Here is a 15,277-nt window from a genome sequence, read left to right on the forward strand (position 1 = left end):
ATGAAAATAATATTATATTTTAAAGAAAATAATCTATCTAATTAATAGTTAATCTATCAAATTAATAGTTAATCAGTGGAAAATTGACTCATGTCCAAAGTAAATTCAAAAATACAGAAATTTCAATTATGAATAAGAAATTTGGAGTAGAATTTAACAACTAATTTTTTTCAAAGATATTTTCATTTATTTAAAAGGTAATCTTGTCTAAAGGCATTCTCTATAGATATATTCTCTTAGAGAGAAATAGTATTTATTTCATATGTATTTTAAAAAAAAAAGAAAAACCCAATCAAAGCATTATTCATGCTTTGAATCACTTCATAAGAAAGGGAAAATTTAAAACATTTAATAATTTTCTGCCTGAAGTATTGCTTATAAATCTCGGTACAAAAACTACAATTGGTTATATCACATTAATTCAAATTTCCTAATGAGTTGCTTTGTTTGTCTATATATTTTATGCTTCCAATGCAGGTGGGCCCCAGTTTAAGAAAACTGGATTTTCAAAAATCCAAATTTATTAAACAGGTAAATTAGGCAGTTATGTATTTGCATATCAGAAATATTATCAGCTTAAAAAATTAAGTATAGAATTCCATTAAATAATAAATTTCTACACTGTTTAACATAAAGCTGACTATCCAACTTTTTAGAAGTATATATATTGTGTAAAGTGAAGTATACATATACTTCTGAAAGGTTATCCTTGTTTCTGATGTTTCTTATTAAAAATAATGTATATTGATGCTTTTCTCTCCTTTCACTATCATTTCCTAATGATTCTCTTTCCCTTTCCCCCACCTCATTTCCTTCTATTTCTTGATATATTAACATTTCATATGTCACCAATATGGTTTGAAAATGGAGTGCAATGGTTAAATTTGATTTTTTTATGTTTTTAGTTTTTGCTATTAACATTTAGGTAAAATCCTGAATCTTAAGGAATCCCATCATCCACATTTTTCCACTTTGTCAGAAGCATTAAAAATAACGAATACTTGAGAATAGCACCAATAGACTTATATTTTCATAAATTTACATAACTTTAAGACTTGTAGAGATTTTAGTCCAAATGCCTTTGTTTCATAGATAAGAATATTTTTTAGCTTGTATTTTGCCTTCATGTCATAGGGCCAGAAGACGCGGTCCTATTTTCTTCAAATTTCTTTCTAACTCAGAACTTTAACTTTATTCTTTTATTTGATGTCCTGAGTGTTTTGAGTAAGCATTTCTCTAATCATTACAGAATGCTACTGCCAGCATACATCTGCTTTCAGTGGTTTGCGAATTAGCCAGAAGGACAAAAACAAAAACGTGTAGGGCATAAGTTAATAAAAGGTAATCATTGAGAACAGAGAAGCTTTGATCAGTAAAAAGAATAGAGGGTATCACACCTTTTAGAAAAGCCATTAACAAATTATAGTTTGTTTGTAGCAGAGTAACCATGATAATAAGAAAGATGGGGCCCATATGCCATAGGGTGAAATTGAAGTAATTGATGAAATTTCGTCTTCATGAGAGGTGTTTTTTTTTTTTTGTTGTTGTTGTTTTTGTTTTTTTTTTTTGGTGGAGAGATAGAAGGGAACATGATAGATGTCTTCAACTACATGAACTGGTGTTATAGGCTAGAGTCCATGGGAGCTGCAAAAGACAGAAGGAAGAGGAATGATTAGAATTCACAGAGAGGAGAATTTTGGCTTGGTATTAGGAAAAGATTTCCTAATCATTAGAGCTACCTAGAAGTTTGCATGAGCTACCTTGTGAAATAGTGGGGCTCCTTCTCACTGAAAGATTGTCAGGTGAATACTAGGTGATCATTTGATCATTGTACAATATATTCTTAGTCAGAAGTAGTTTGGGCTAGATGACCTCTGATTCTTCTAGTTCTAGATTCTTTAAGTCTGTGAATTGTATTTGAGAGTGAGAATCAAGTGACTATAGGAATGCTGGAAACATTTCCATGTGAAATAGAGAGATTTTATTTGTTGTGATTTATTGTCTTCTTTACACAATAGAACTATTTAAAATGTCTACACATATATCATACTGTACAAAATATTACATTATCTTCTATAATCTAATGAAGTATAAGATTCAGGGTGGTTTTTTTTTTTTTTTTTTTTTTTTTTTGAGTTGCTGCTGATACCAAATTAGCCAAGAGTAGGATTGGAGGATTTATAATTGAAAGAGACCCTGAGAGAGAGAGAGATTCTCTATTACGAAGGTCCTCATTTTACAAATGATGAAATTTAAGCATGTAATATATTCTCTTCATTGGATCTCAGTTTTGCAAATCTTATCTCATCTTATGTATTCTTTATTTAAACTCTCATCTTAATGTCTTACCATAATGTATGGTAAGACATATTAGACAAGTGTCTTAACTTAGTCACTAAGATTTAGGTATGAATATAGAAAAAAGAGATACAGTGTAATAGTAGCAGCTTATTTGTCTTCCTGTATGAAGACATACAGTAACAGTAAGTTATTTTGGCAGAAAACCTTTGAAGTGGTTTTAGAAGTTGCTTAAAAATAAGATCATTAGATAATAGCTCTAGAACAGGAAGAAACCCATTCTAACCCCTCACCCCTCAGCCCGATTCTACAGATGAGGAAAATTGAGATTCATAGAAGTCAGGTGATCTTCCCATAAGTGCAAAGGATCAAAGTCAGTATTGGAACCCAGATCGTCTGACTCCACATTCATCATTCTTTCCACTCTAAATATATGAATGATTACAGATTATTTTCCCATTTGTATAATTTGTGTATTTGACCTTTGAAAGTATGTATTTGTGTTTATGTATGTGTAAACACATACACACACACACACATATATTTTATATATCTAGTGTTCTAATAGCCAATCATCAAGGATCTGAATCCTTTCTCTATGCCCAGCACTCTGCTAGATATCATCTGGGGATTAAGTAAAGAGTGGTACAAAGAATGCAGGCTAATAGAAGACAGTCCTCCCTTCCTTTTCCTAAAAGTTTATGTACTATCTGAGAAAATAGCATTAAAATGTCAAAGAAGAATAGATAAATCTTAAACAGTGACACTGCTAATACATAAGATATACAATTAATACAAGAAAAATTCAAAGAAGAAAGATCATTCAAGGAACCTGAAAAGTTAAGCTGGAGTAGTTCGAGGTAATACTTGGATGTAAGAGAAATAGGACTTGAGTTAAGTCTTAGAGATTCAGTAGGCTCTAAGAAGAGAAAGAGCATTGCAGATATGGAAATCACATTTTTCTTATTCTCAATAGTGGACTCTTACCCATCTGCCTTCTTTGTTTCTATTCAAGCTGTTGAATGACTGGAAGAAGTTTGAAAGAAAGAAAGAAAGAAGGAAGGAAGGAACTCAGAAGATTAGGATTATTGTAATTAATGATTTCTTACAAATGGGCACTCATTGATATTTGGAAAATTGATTCCATTAGGAGCAGTTGTTCCAACCCTTCTCTCATTTTAGGCTCTTGTGTCTATCTTTCCTTCCTTCTCTTAGCAGATGACCTTACTCTACTTTACAGAGAATATAGGGAATCCCTAGTCAATGTTCTTATTTTCCATCTTCTAAACTTCATACCTCTTTGTAACTTCACTCATTTTCTTCTCCTTTACTTTAGTCTCATGATGAGGTAGCTTATCTCCTTATTAAGGATAAACTGTATTTGTTCACTTAGGCTGATTCTTGATTTGTCCTTTTTTTTTCTCCTCTTCAATCTCTTGGCACCTTCTCCAGTTCACAGACTTTCTCAGGGCTTCCCTATCATGGAAGAAATACTTCCTTTGAACTTCATATGCAGTTTCTCAAGTTATCATCCTATATTTCTCTTACCTTTTCCTCCACTTGCTGCCTCTACTTCTTTTCCACTTCTCCACTCTTCATCTCTTTGCAATCTAATCAGCTCATGTCATTTTGTAGTATTTTAGACACACATACACACACGATGAAGTCTTTTGTACTCTTATCTTGCACATAATTTATCATTATTAGTTAGTAAAATGCTATTGCCTACTTATACTGATCATATGTCTAAGTCCTTTGGGTTATTGAGTTTTGAATCTTCACAAGTCATGATATTCTAGCTATGATATTTATAGCTATATAGTATTACCAGAAGAATATGAGTATTAAAAATAGGGGTTTTTGTGACAGGGAGCAGATTGAGATCAATGAAAAATGGCATGCAGTTTTTAAAATAAGATCCAGCCTCCTCTTTTCTTCCTCTTCACTTCTAGGCCCAGCTCATTATCCACTCATTGTCCACCTTCACTGCCTATCAAATAAGATAGTACTTGTGAAGTAAACTTAGCATAGTATGCCTCCCTCCTCCCTGTCTCTTCTCCCTACCTTCTTCTCTCCCTCTCTCGTTCTTCCTAATTTTCCCCTCCTCTCTCTCTCCTCTTCTCCCTTCCTGCTCCTCTTTTCTTCTCTATAGTTTTATACTATGTATATTGTTCATGGGTGAACTTAATGGGCTGCCTAACCAATTGCATGTCATAGTCTAGATAATAGATATTTTCCACTCAATTTGTTTTTTCTTCTTTGGATTGCTAGTCAAATCTGTTTTGATTTACTAAGGAGACTTTGTATTTTGAAATTTGATTCTGTTAATATAATATCACCCACAGATTGGAGCTTTTGGATGACCATATCACTTGTAAGAAATCCATTTTTCATTTTGACTTTGTGGGATTTTCTCCATTATAGTGGTGAATGCTTTTGACTAGCATATATTTCTCTTTTTTATTCCTTAGTTTGATATTGATAATTAGAGAATTATAAAATCCTTGTGTCTATGAAGGAATCCCATTATGATCTTAAATTTTTGGGAATCACTTCATTGGAAAAAGCTTTTGGATTTTCTACTAGCTATACTTCACTTCAATTGCATCTGATTGGAAAAGTCTAATATGGAAAAATATTTCCAAAAACGTGCCCAATCCTTCTCACATATTCATCTTATGTTCTCATATTGTTATGTATATAGATTATTCATCAAGGAATTTAAAGAAGATGAGAGAAGGTAGGCAGATGGTATTTATTGATATTTTTGTAACATATACATTTTTTCCCAATTGTCTAATATCTTCCCCTCTTTTATATTGATCTCTCAAAGCTTTCAAGTTATTTTGGTCCAGCTATTCTTCCTCTTTTTTGTTCCCTTTAGTACCACTTTCCCTTCCTTATGTAGCAGACTACATGGACTAAAGTGTTACAGGACAAATATAGTAGTTTCACTGTCATCGACAATGAAAATAGTTTATTATAAAAATGCCAGCACATCCATTTCATTTTTCATCTGTTTGTTGTCTTCCTTCCAGTTTCATCTGTGAATGTTCTTGGGATGATCTGACTTAGTTGGGCTTCACACCAAAGTTTCTGCAGACTTGGTTTTCCCTCCACCACTCTTCGCTGTTTTGTGAGGTGATACTGCTCATAATCTTCCACCATCTTCTTCTGTAACATTTGGCAAAAAAATGATGTTCTAGACCAGTGTTGCCTTTGGCTATCTTGTCTAATCATTTGGTGGCTGAGCTAGTTTCTAGGTTCCTACAGCCTCGTTGTTGTGGTGCTTGATTTATATCAGTTAATAGGAAATGCTAATAAACTATCCCATTGTCTTTTCCTTTGCTTTCCATTTTTTTGTGCCATTATTTTGACTTGAACCTATCTAGCACTTACAGCCTCCTTGTTGTGGTGCTTGATTTACATCAGTTAATAGGAAATGCTAATAAACTATCCCATTGTCTTTTCCTTTGCTTTCCATTTTTTTGTGCCATTATTTTGACTTGAACCTATCTAGCACTTTCTGACTCTTTTCTTAAGAAAGTTAACTATTCGTGATATATAAATATGAGGCTTCTAGATATCCTACAAACTTAGGATTTTTTAATGTCAAACCATATTTTTCAACTTTTTAAAAAAATCTGTATTTCATCATCCCATTGAATATCAGTTTAAATTTAGAAGCTATTAATAAGTTCTTTGTAAAGTATTTTTAAGTTTTCTTTGTCTGAACCTGATGAAGCCTAACAATACAAATATCTTCAGTCTTTTTGCTTGTACCTTTGGGTGCTTGATGAAACCAATTCTATTAGCTCCTTTATCTTTTCAAAGGGAACTTACATAAGTCTTCCCTCCCCATTTAGCACCATTTAGCAACAACTTCTTTGTGTCTTTTAACTTCATTTATAATAAAAGTTTATCACTATGGAACCGATCCTCTAGTTCAGCTTGTTAATTATTGGACAGAGATCTCACATTCTGAGTTCTAATAGTTAAATTATGTTTATAGATGATTTTAAATTCTTAGTTCTCTACCTTTTCCTCCAATTTGGCACTGCAGCATTATTACAGAAATAGAATGGGGTTGCACGTGACTATTTTATATTTTCTTTCTTTCAAAAGTCAACATGGCCAAGTAATTACATAATGGTTAATCAGTTTATAGCAAGTCTTTTCATATTATAGGCTGGGCTTAGTTGGTAATATAGTTTTTTATATGTTTTTTATTTTTATTTTTTTAATGGCAGAAGTATACTTGAAATTTTTCTAGCCTGGTAGTTCTTGAACTATCATGTGCTCTATTGATAGGATTTGAGAACTCAGAATTACTTCTATGCCAAGAGGTATTGAAGTAGAATTTTTGTGGAGCTTATAAACTTGGAAATCTTCTAAATGTATAAAAAAACCCCACATTTTGATTTATGCTCTTTTTTCTATAATCTGTTTTTTTTTTTTTTTATGATTAGGGTCAAATTTAAGACATCATGGATTGGTAAAGATTATGCTTTATAGACTCTTAGAACTGGAAGGGATTTTAGAGATTGTCTTATCTAAATCACCTCATTTTTCAGAGGAATCAGAACTAAATTATTTGGAAATTAAAAGGAAATTCATTGGACATTTAGTTCATCTGCTAACAGAAAATTTATATTACAATATATTTAATAAATCTAGTCTTTTGAAGACCTCAAAGAAGGAAAAATGTATCTCTCCAGCCACTCTCTTCCACATTTGGATGGCTGTAATTGTTAGGAAGACTTTTTTGATATCAAGATTAAATTTGCCTCTTTTCAATTTCAAACCATTATTCCTGATTCTGGCCTTTAGGGCCAAACAGGATAAATATAATTCCATGTTTTTATGACTTTAGTGCTACTTTGAATGTAGTTACCATGTCCCTCTTGAATCTCCTCTTCTCCAGGTTGAATACCTCTAGTTTCTTCAATGATCCTTATATGGCATGAATTTAAGACCACCTTCATCATCTTAGTTGTCTTCTTCTAGTTGCTTTCCAGTTCTTTCTTCAATAGTGATGCCCAGTACTGTACACAATATATCACGTGAACTTTGACTAGAGCAGAGTACAGAAGGTTCTGCAGAGTACAGTCTCTTATTCCCCTTTTGAGCAATCTTGCTATTATATTGATGCAGGAAATAATAGATAATGCCTAGAGTTTATTGAATAGTGGATAATGTGGCAGAAATATATTTTAAGAAAATTATTTTGTCAGCTGAAGGAAAATGCATTAGAATGGAGAGAGACTTGATGAGAGAAAATCATGTAATACTATTGTAATGGTCCAAGTTAGAGATGATGCTCTCTGTAAAGGTGGTGACTATAAATGGAAAGCTAGAAATATATATATATGAGAAATTATGTAAAGATAATAATGACAAGATTTGATGATGAATTAGATATGGAGAACAGCAAGATTGCTCAAAAGTAGAGTGGTATTACTCTTTTTTTTTTTTTTTTTTTTTTTTGGCTGAGGCAATTGGGGTTAAGTGATTTGCCCAGGGTCACACAGCTAGGAAGTGTTAAGTGTCTGAGATCAGATTTGAACTCAGGTGTACCTGACTTTAGAGCTGGTGCTCTATCTATTGCAGTACCTGGCTGCCCCAGTGGTAGTACTCTCAAAAAAAAATAGGCATGGGGCAGCTAGATAGATAGCACAGTGGATAGAGCACCAGCCCTGGAGTCAGGAGGACCTGAGTTCAAATCTGGCCTCAGACACTTGACACTGCCTGGCTGTGTGACCCTGGGCAAATCATTTAACCCCAATTGCCTCAGGAAAAAAAAAAAAAGAAATAGGCAGAAGAGGGAAGGGTTTGTGGATAAACATAGTGAATTCTCTAGAATTTATTTATTTAATTATTTAAATTGTTGTGATGAAAAATATTTATGAAAAAAGAATAGGAAATATATTAGTTAAGAATTAATGAGAAACATTAGTTATATTTAGGTATTCTTTTAAAAATCTGCTAAAACAAATTCCTTCATTCAAATGTTTTTATTTAGTTGGTTTGGTAAAGGGTGAGTTATTTTTTTTGAAAGTTAACAATAGTAAGCATTTGATAATTTTGTTTATAATGGTAGTGAGATAATTGAAACAAATCATTTACTTTCTCAGAATAAAATACATTTATGTAAAAATACTCTTGCTCTGCAGACCACAAGAAAAAAAAAGTATCTACTGGAAAGGTATCCTAATTACAAATAGGAGAACATGATGAGAGAAACAGACATCTTAAATATATAAACCTAATTCTATGAAGCGAATAACTTCATAATGTCTGGTAACCCAAACAGTTAATTATGAAAATTAAATTTAGAGGTAATTTTATTTTTATTGTTTTTTCATACAACTTTCCTTTGCATGATGAAAATAATAACTAGATAAGTCATTCTGTTAATGAGTATTTCATACATGTCACTAAAAATCAAAACATTACAGTTTCCATCTCAAATATTACTAATTAACCATGTGACCTAAGGAAAATCACTTAACTTTTCTGGACTTTATTTAAAAACTATAGGCCAATGAATTTGACTTCAATTACTGAGAAAATTTTAGAATGAATCATTTAAAAAATGATCAAGAAAGTGAAGCAATGATTTCAGAAAATAAGAATGGCTTCAAGAACTGCTCATGACAAATCAACTTTATTTCCATTTTTGACAAGATTACAAACCAGAGAATCAAAGGGATTCTGTAAATATTTAGATTTTAGCAATGCTTTTAATAAAGTATCTCATATTATTCTTTTTTTTTTTTTTATTTAATAGCCTTTTATTTACAGGATATATACATGGGTAACTCTACAGCATTAACAATTGCCAAACCTCTTGTTCCAATTTTTCACCTCTTACCCCCCCCACCCCCTCCCCTAGATGGCAGGATGACCAGTAGATGTTAAATATATTAAAATATAACTTAGATACACAATAAGTATACATGACCAAAACATTATTTTGCTGTACAAAAAGAATCAGACTCTGAATTATTGTACAATTAGCTTGTGAAGGAAATCAAAAATGCAGGATTTGGTTGATCTCGTTGCTGAGGATGGCCTGATCCATCAGAACTGGTCATCATATAGTATTGTTGTTGAAGTATATAATGATCTCCTGGTCCTGCTCATTTCACTCAGCAAATGGCATTGAGTATAATGAAAAGAATGCTGAGTTTTGAGATAGAAGAACTGTATTCAAAACTTGGCTCTGATGCTTACTACTTATGTAATTTTGAGCAAGTCACTTAATATCTTTGAGTCTTAGCTTTTTTATCTGTAAAATGAGGAACTTAAGCTAGATAAGATCTCTCCTAGGTCCTTTCTGTACATTAGATCTTGCTTTTTCTAATATTCTTAATAAGCTCTCTGAGGTTAACTACTCAATTATTTTTTCTATGCAACTGAAATCTATTATAATGAAGTAGATCATTTTTGTATAAGAGGGTGAACCTTGATCACTGTCCTTTTCCATGTGAAGGTAGCAATTTTCCAGTCTTCTCTTAAAAAGATGCAGCCTTCCTTTCCTAAAAAGGATTGCCTATTGCTTTGTTTTATTTACAATTTATGTACAGTGACTACTTTGATTTTAACCATAAAAATGAACAGATAATTTTTTTTTTTTAAAGAATTGAAAGAAAAAATGATTTCACCTTATTTAACCTTACTTCTTCCTGAGTGAGGTTCTATTCTTAACTAGAGGTGTTTTCTTTTGGAATAACTCAATACAATTTCTATACACCTGCAAGAAAAATTACAAAAGACAATCAAGTGCTGCTATATTGAATTTTAGGGGGCTTTTTGTTCCTGTAGTTTAGAGTGATTCTGCATTCTGCATTTTTGTTTCTTTTTTGTTAGTTCTGACATAAGAATATCTGATACTACTAATGTGATTTAGAAGAACTGGTTCCAAATGATGTTTTTTGGGTTTAGCACCAAATGATGACATTGTTGGCACCAAATATTGGGGTTCGATCATGTGAAGAATTCACAATAGCCATTCTCTTTGGCAAAAGGTAGATTTATTTAGAAGAATTGGTTACGGACAAAATGAAGAGATACAATAGACACCAGTAGTGGTAACTATGAAATACAGTTGGAAGAGTATATAGTTATTAGCAAGGAAAGAGGTTTTCAAAATTAATAATGGAAAAGGCAAGCTCCCTAGTGGAACTCATTATTAATCAAGAGAAAGGTAATACACTATGAGATCGGAGAATGCCCTTAGCTAGCACAAATCTATAGAGGGGTTTAGCACCCTAAAAAAATTAGTTAGCTATAAGAAGAAAGATGCCATGAAGCAGGGTAGGGGAATGAGAAGAAAGATATCACTTGGCATGGGGAGGGGATGAGGATCCATGGCATGGATGAGGAGGGGAAAGACACCATGAGTAGAATGCTGTGGTAGACTTAATCTAGAAAGGGTTTAGCCAAGATGGCATGAGCCATGGAAAGATTTATAGGGAAAATTTAATTTCAGGAGCTTGACATAATTGGGACTTCTGACTAGACATAGCAAAGCTGGGGCCCAGGACCTCCACAAAGAGTAGGTCTATGCGGTTAATCCGATCCCATCAGTGCCCTTCCCTGCCTGTCCCAAGGAGAAATTCATTCATCAATACTTTAATCCTCTTTGCCAATTGCCTTCAATTACTTAGGACCTCATTCTGCTTTCTACCAAAATTGTTATAATTGCTGCTGCTTATCTAGTATCTTCCCATATTATCTTCAATGTAGTAGATGTTTAATAAATATTTGATGAATTGGATAAGAGTCTTTTATTGGATATTCTGCTCTTGACTCTCTTTGCCTTATTTTTTTCTCCTTATATTTTTCTTTTTTATCCTGTTGCTTTTTCTCTTTATTGGCTTTTTGCATGATAATTTTTATTTTATTTCATTTTTTTTTTTTTTTTTTTAACAAAACCAGCTAATCCACTACAACATTCATTTCCTTTTGGATGCAGCACCAGTAGATGATGCTATATTTTGTGTAATTTAAGACCTTCATTTTATTCTGTTGATTATAGTTGTTGCTGAATAGTCAGGGTCTATTGTTTCATTGTTGAAGATTTCTTTCCCTCCCCCCCCCCCTCCCCCCCGGTTTTAGACCCATTAAAATGTATGATGGAACTAGAAAATTGTTTTTCATAAGTATTAGGCTTTATACTCTGACTGTTTGTTAGGCAATATTGAAACAGCAAAATGATAAAAGTGTGAAGTGGTGAAAAAAATGTTAAAAGTGTCTCTATAGTGGAAAAGCAGTGACTAGAACGGAATCAGTAAAACATGGGTCCCTCTCCTTACTCTTTCTCATCTCTGTAATTTGCAAATAAGAACAGCTAACATTTATATGGTGCTTTACATTTTATAGAATAGTTTATATTAATCTTCATTCGAATTTCACAGCAATTGTTGAGGGAGTATGTGGTAAGGGAACTATTCTCATTTTACATGAGAGGAAACAAGTCCAGTGAGAGTAAGGGATCTTAGAGATCCCAGGGAGACTAAGAGACTAAAAGACTAAGGTTCACAGTTAGGGATCTTAATTCTGACTCTAAATTTCCACTTTGGCACAGATGTGGTTTTTAAGCTAATATTAGCTGGCATGAGAAAAATGAGATAATAGATGTAAAAAAGTCTCAATAAAAATTAAGTTACTTTATTGTGAATTCTTGGAGGATATTTTTAATTTTATTGTAGCTTTAATCTTAGGCTTATTATGAGACACCTTTCATATTCATTGATCTTTAGAATCATAGATTCAGAATTAGAAGGAATCTTCAAGGTTATTTGTGACTGAATATTAATAACCTCATTGTACAGTGGGTGAAACTGCATCTTAGAGAAGCTAAAAGATTTGCCCAGTCCTATAAATAGTAACTAGTAGTGCCATTAATTAAAACTAAATGTTCTGACATCAAATACATTGTCAATTAAAATCTGAATAATTTTTTCTGATACATTATTTTGTTTGATATCTAAACTTAAATATAGTTACACCTAAATCTTATAGACCTAATTATGGTAGGCTAAAGACTCCCTGTAACACTCAAATTCATTAGGCTTGAAATGTTCTATACAAAACATAGTTTTAAAATATAATCCCTACATTTGCTAAACAATTTTTAATTTATAGGAATTATCTATTTGTTGAAGATCAGCCTATTGGGACCATCAAATATCTTATAGAGAAAGTAGAAAAGATAATTAGTTCATTAAAAATATTCTATGTATGCCTACTATAGGTAAAAAATAAAAAAACAGGGCAAGCAATCTATAATCAGGTCAAAGGAAGATGCATGTGTTAACCGTGCCTTTTTTCTTTGTTCATGGAATAAATCAACCATCACAGTTAAAGGAGTTTAGTTAAATGAATTCTTCCATTTGCTAAAAGTTGATAAAGCTTTATCAAATTCAGTTTAGTGTTCTTCATCTCTAGTATAATTCTGTGTTTCCTAAGGATCCAATAACTTGAATGTTACTGTCTTGATCAAGTAGTCTTTATTACAGGGGACCTGAGATTTTTTTTGAAGATGGTAGTGGTAGTAATTAACAGAAATGTAAATTCCTAGAACATTCAGCATACTTGTGTTCATGTTGAAGCACAGAATCCTAAATTTAGAGCCTGAAAGAACATTGAGGGATCATTTAGTCTGAACTCCATATTTATAGATGAGAGAACTAAAACTCAGAGGAATAACTTAAACTTAGCCAAGGGAGTAATCAGATGCAGCTACAAATCTGTTTCATTACTTTTAAATATACTTTCATATTATAGATAAATGACTTTGTAGTTAGCTAACATGGTGCTTAGTTGTTAGAGATCTAGCCTTAGTGGAACCTTGGGTAAGTTGCTTAACCTCTTAATATCCATACAACTCCATAAAAATGTAAGTTGGTGCCAGTTTGCCAGTTTGGTAGAAGTTTCTGCAGTGGGGGTGCTTGTAACAAAGTAATGAGGTTATAAAAATTTTGTTCATTTTTATACACACAATTAGATCAATATTTTTCTTTATTTGTGTTGATAATCAGAAGTTGATTCTTAATATATTTTGTTTTAGCAATACTCTACCTGGAAAAGATACATTTGCTCATGTATTAAAATTTAAATGGCAACATCTTTCCTTTTGTTAAAAGATATATTTGAACAAGTTAGAAGGTTTAGACATGTACTTGCTATCTATTCAGTTTTCTTGTTTGCATCTTTTTTCTTTTGTAAAAGACACTAGTGGCAATTAACTTAAGGTCTAATCAAATAGTAGAAAAATAGGTATTGTGAATAAATTGATATTAATCTCTGTAGTTGTAAGGTTTAATTGTCAATTCCAGGAATTGTCTTTAGAATTATCTTCCAAAGAGAATATGTATATATATTTACATATATTTACTTTATGCTTTATAAGTCAAACACTATTATTATTAAGGTCATATTGAAAATAAGCTCTTTTTCTTGTTTTCTAGGGTATATTTCAGAAATCGCTGGGTAAAGACTGTCCACCCAGTTGTACATCAATACTGTTTGATTTCAAGCACACATTCCACCTTTCAGATGCCACAGAAAGAAGACATTCTTAAACAACGAGTTGTAGTTGTTACATTGAATACTTCACAGTACCTTTGTCAACTGGATCTTGAACCTGGTAGGCTGCCATAAAAAAAAAATATATATATATGTATATATATATATAATTATTATATCTTTTTATTGACAAAACCTATGCATGAGTAATTTTTCAACATTGACCCTTGGAAAAACTTCTGTTCCAACTTTTCCCCTCCTTCCTTCCATTCCCTCCCCTAGATGGCAGGTAGTCCCATACATGTTAAATATATTAAACTATATATTAAATACAATATAGATATACATATTTATACAGTTATCTTGTTGTACAAGAAAAATCGGATTTAGAAAGAAGGCAAAAATACCCTGGGAAGAAAGACAAAAATGCAAGCAAACAATAACAGAGAGTGTAAATGCTATGTTGTGGTCCACACACATACATATCCCAGTGTTCTTTCACTGGATGTAGCTGGTTCTGTTCATACTGATCAGTCCTCTCATTTGGATCTTCTCATTGTTGAAGATGGCCACTTCCATAAGAATTGATCCTCATATAGTATTATTGTTGAAGTGTATATGATACACTTCTGGTTCTGCTCATTTCACTCAGCATCAGTTAATGTAAGTCTCTTCAAGCCTCTCTGTATTTATCCTGCTGGCCATTTCTTACAGAACAATAATATTCCATAATATTCTTATACCACAGTTTACTCAGTCATTCTCCAACTGATGGTCATCCATTCATTTTCCAGTTTCTAGCCACTATGAAAAGGGCTGCCACAAACATTTTTGCACATACAGATCCCTTTTCCTTTTTTAATATCTCTTTGGGATATAAGCCCAATAGCACAGTTTGATAACTTTTTGAGTATAGTTCCAAATTGCTTTCCAGAATAGTTGGATTTGTTCACAACTCCACGAACAATAGCTACCATAAAATATTAAAGTTTCAGAAGTGTTGGTAGCTGGTGAAGAAAGGGGGTGGTGGATTATAGGAAATAGTAGATTATAGGATATAATAAGGAATAAAGTTTTTATGCCAATTGCTGTGGCTGTTGCCTATGTTAATATGATAGACCAAGGAGCACAAGTTCTGAAGGAATGATATGAGATTATTTATGTTGCCAGTTACTTTATCAGTATTCCTGTGGCTGACATTCATAACTTTTTCCTTTACCTGGGAAGGATAATCTTAACATTCTTTCTCAGAGTTATTCAAATTCTTTTTCATATTTCCATAGTTTGGTGGGAAAACACCTGAAATGGGCCCAACTTTCTTAGAGCATCATCATTTACCATTATATTGATGATGTATGTTGGTTAGGTGGGATGAGATCATGACAGCAGAGTCTTTAGATCATTTGATGGCTCAAATGACATGGGATAGGAGATTAACCTCAAG

The 15,277-nt window shown here is 32.4% G+C and overlaps 1 protein-coding gene across 1 annotated transcript in view; it reads left to right on the top strand.

Moving 5' to 3' along the window:
• Window positions 1–15,277, top strand: part of HELZ (helicase with zinc finger) — a 118,490-nt gene that overhangs the window by 3,978 nt on the left and 99,235 nt on the right. Inside the window, exons 2-3 of the mRNA XM_031968638.1 lie at window positions 5,369–5,439; window positions 13,776–13,954. Of these exons, the coding sequence (XP_031824498.1) occupies window positions 5,369–5,439; window positions 13,776–13,954 (250 nt within the window). The remainder of the gene's footprint in view (window positions 1–5,368; window positions 5,440–13,775; window positions 13,955–15,277) is intronic.

This window comes from Sarcophilus harrisii, chromosome 4 (genome assembly GCF_902635505.1).
Source record: "Sarcophilus harrisii chromosome 4, mSarHar1.11, whole genome shotgun sequence".
NCBI classification, from domain to species: Eukaryota; Metazoa; Chordata; class Mammalia; order Dasyuromorphia; family Dasyuridae; genus Sarcophilus; species Sarcophilus harrisii.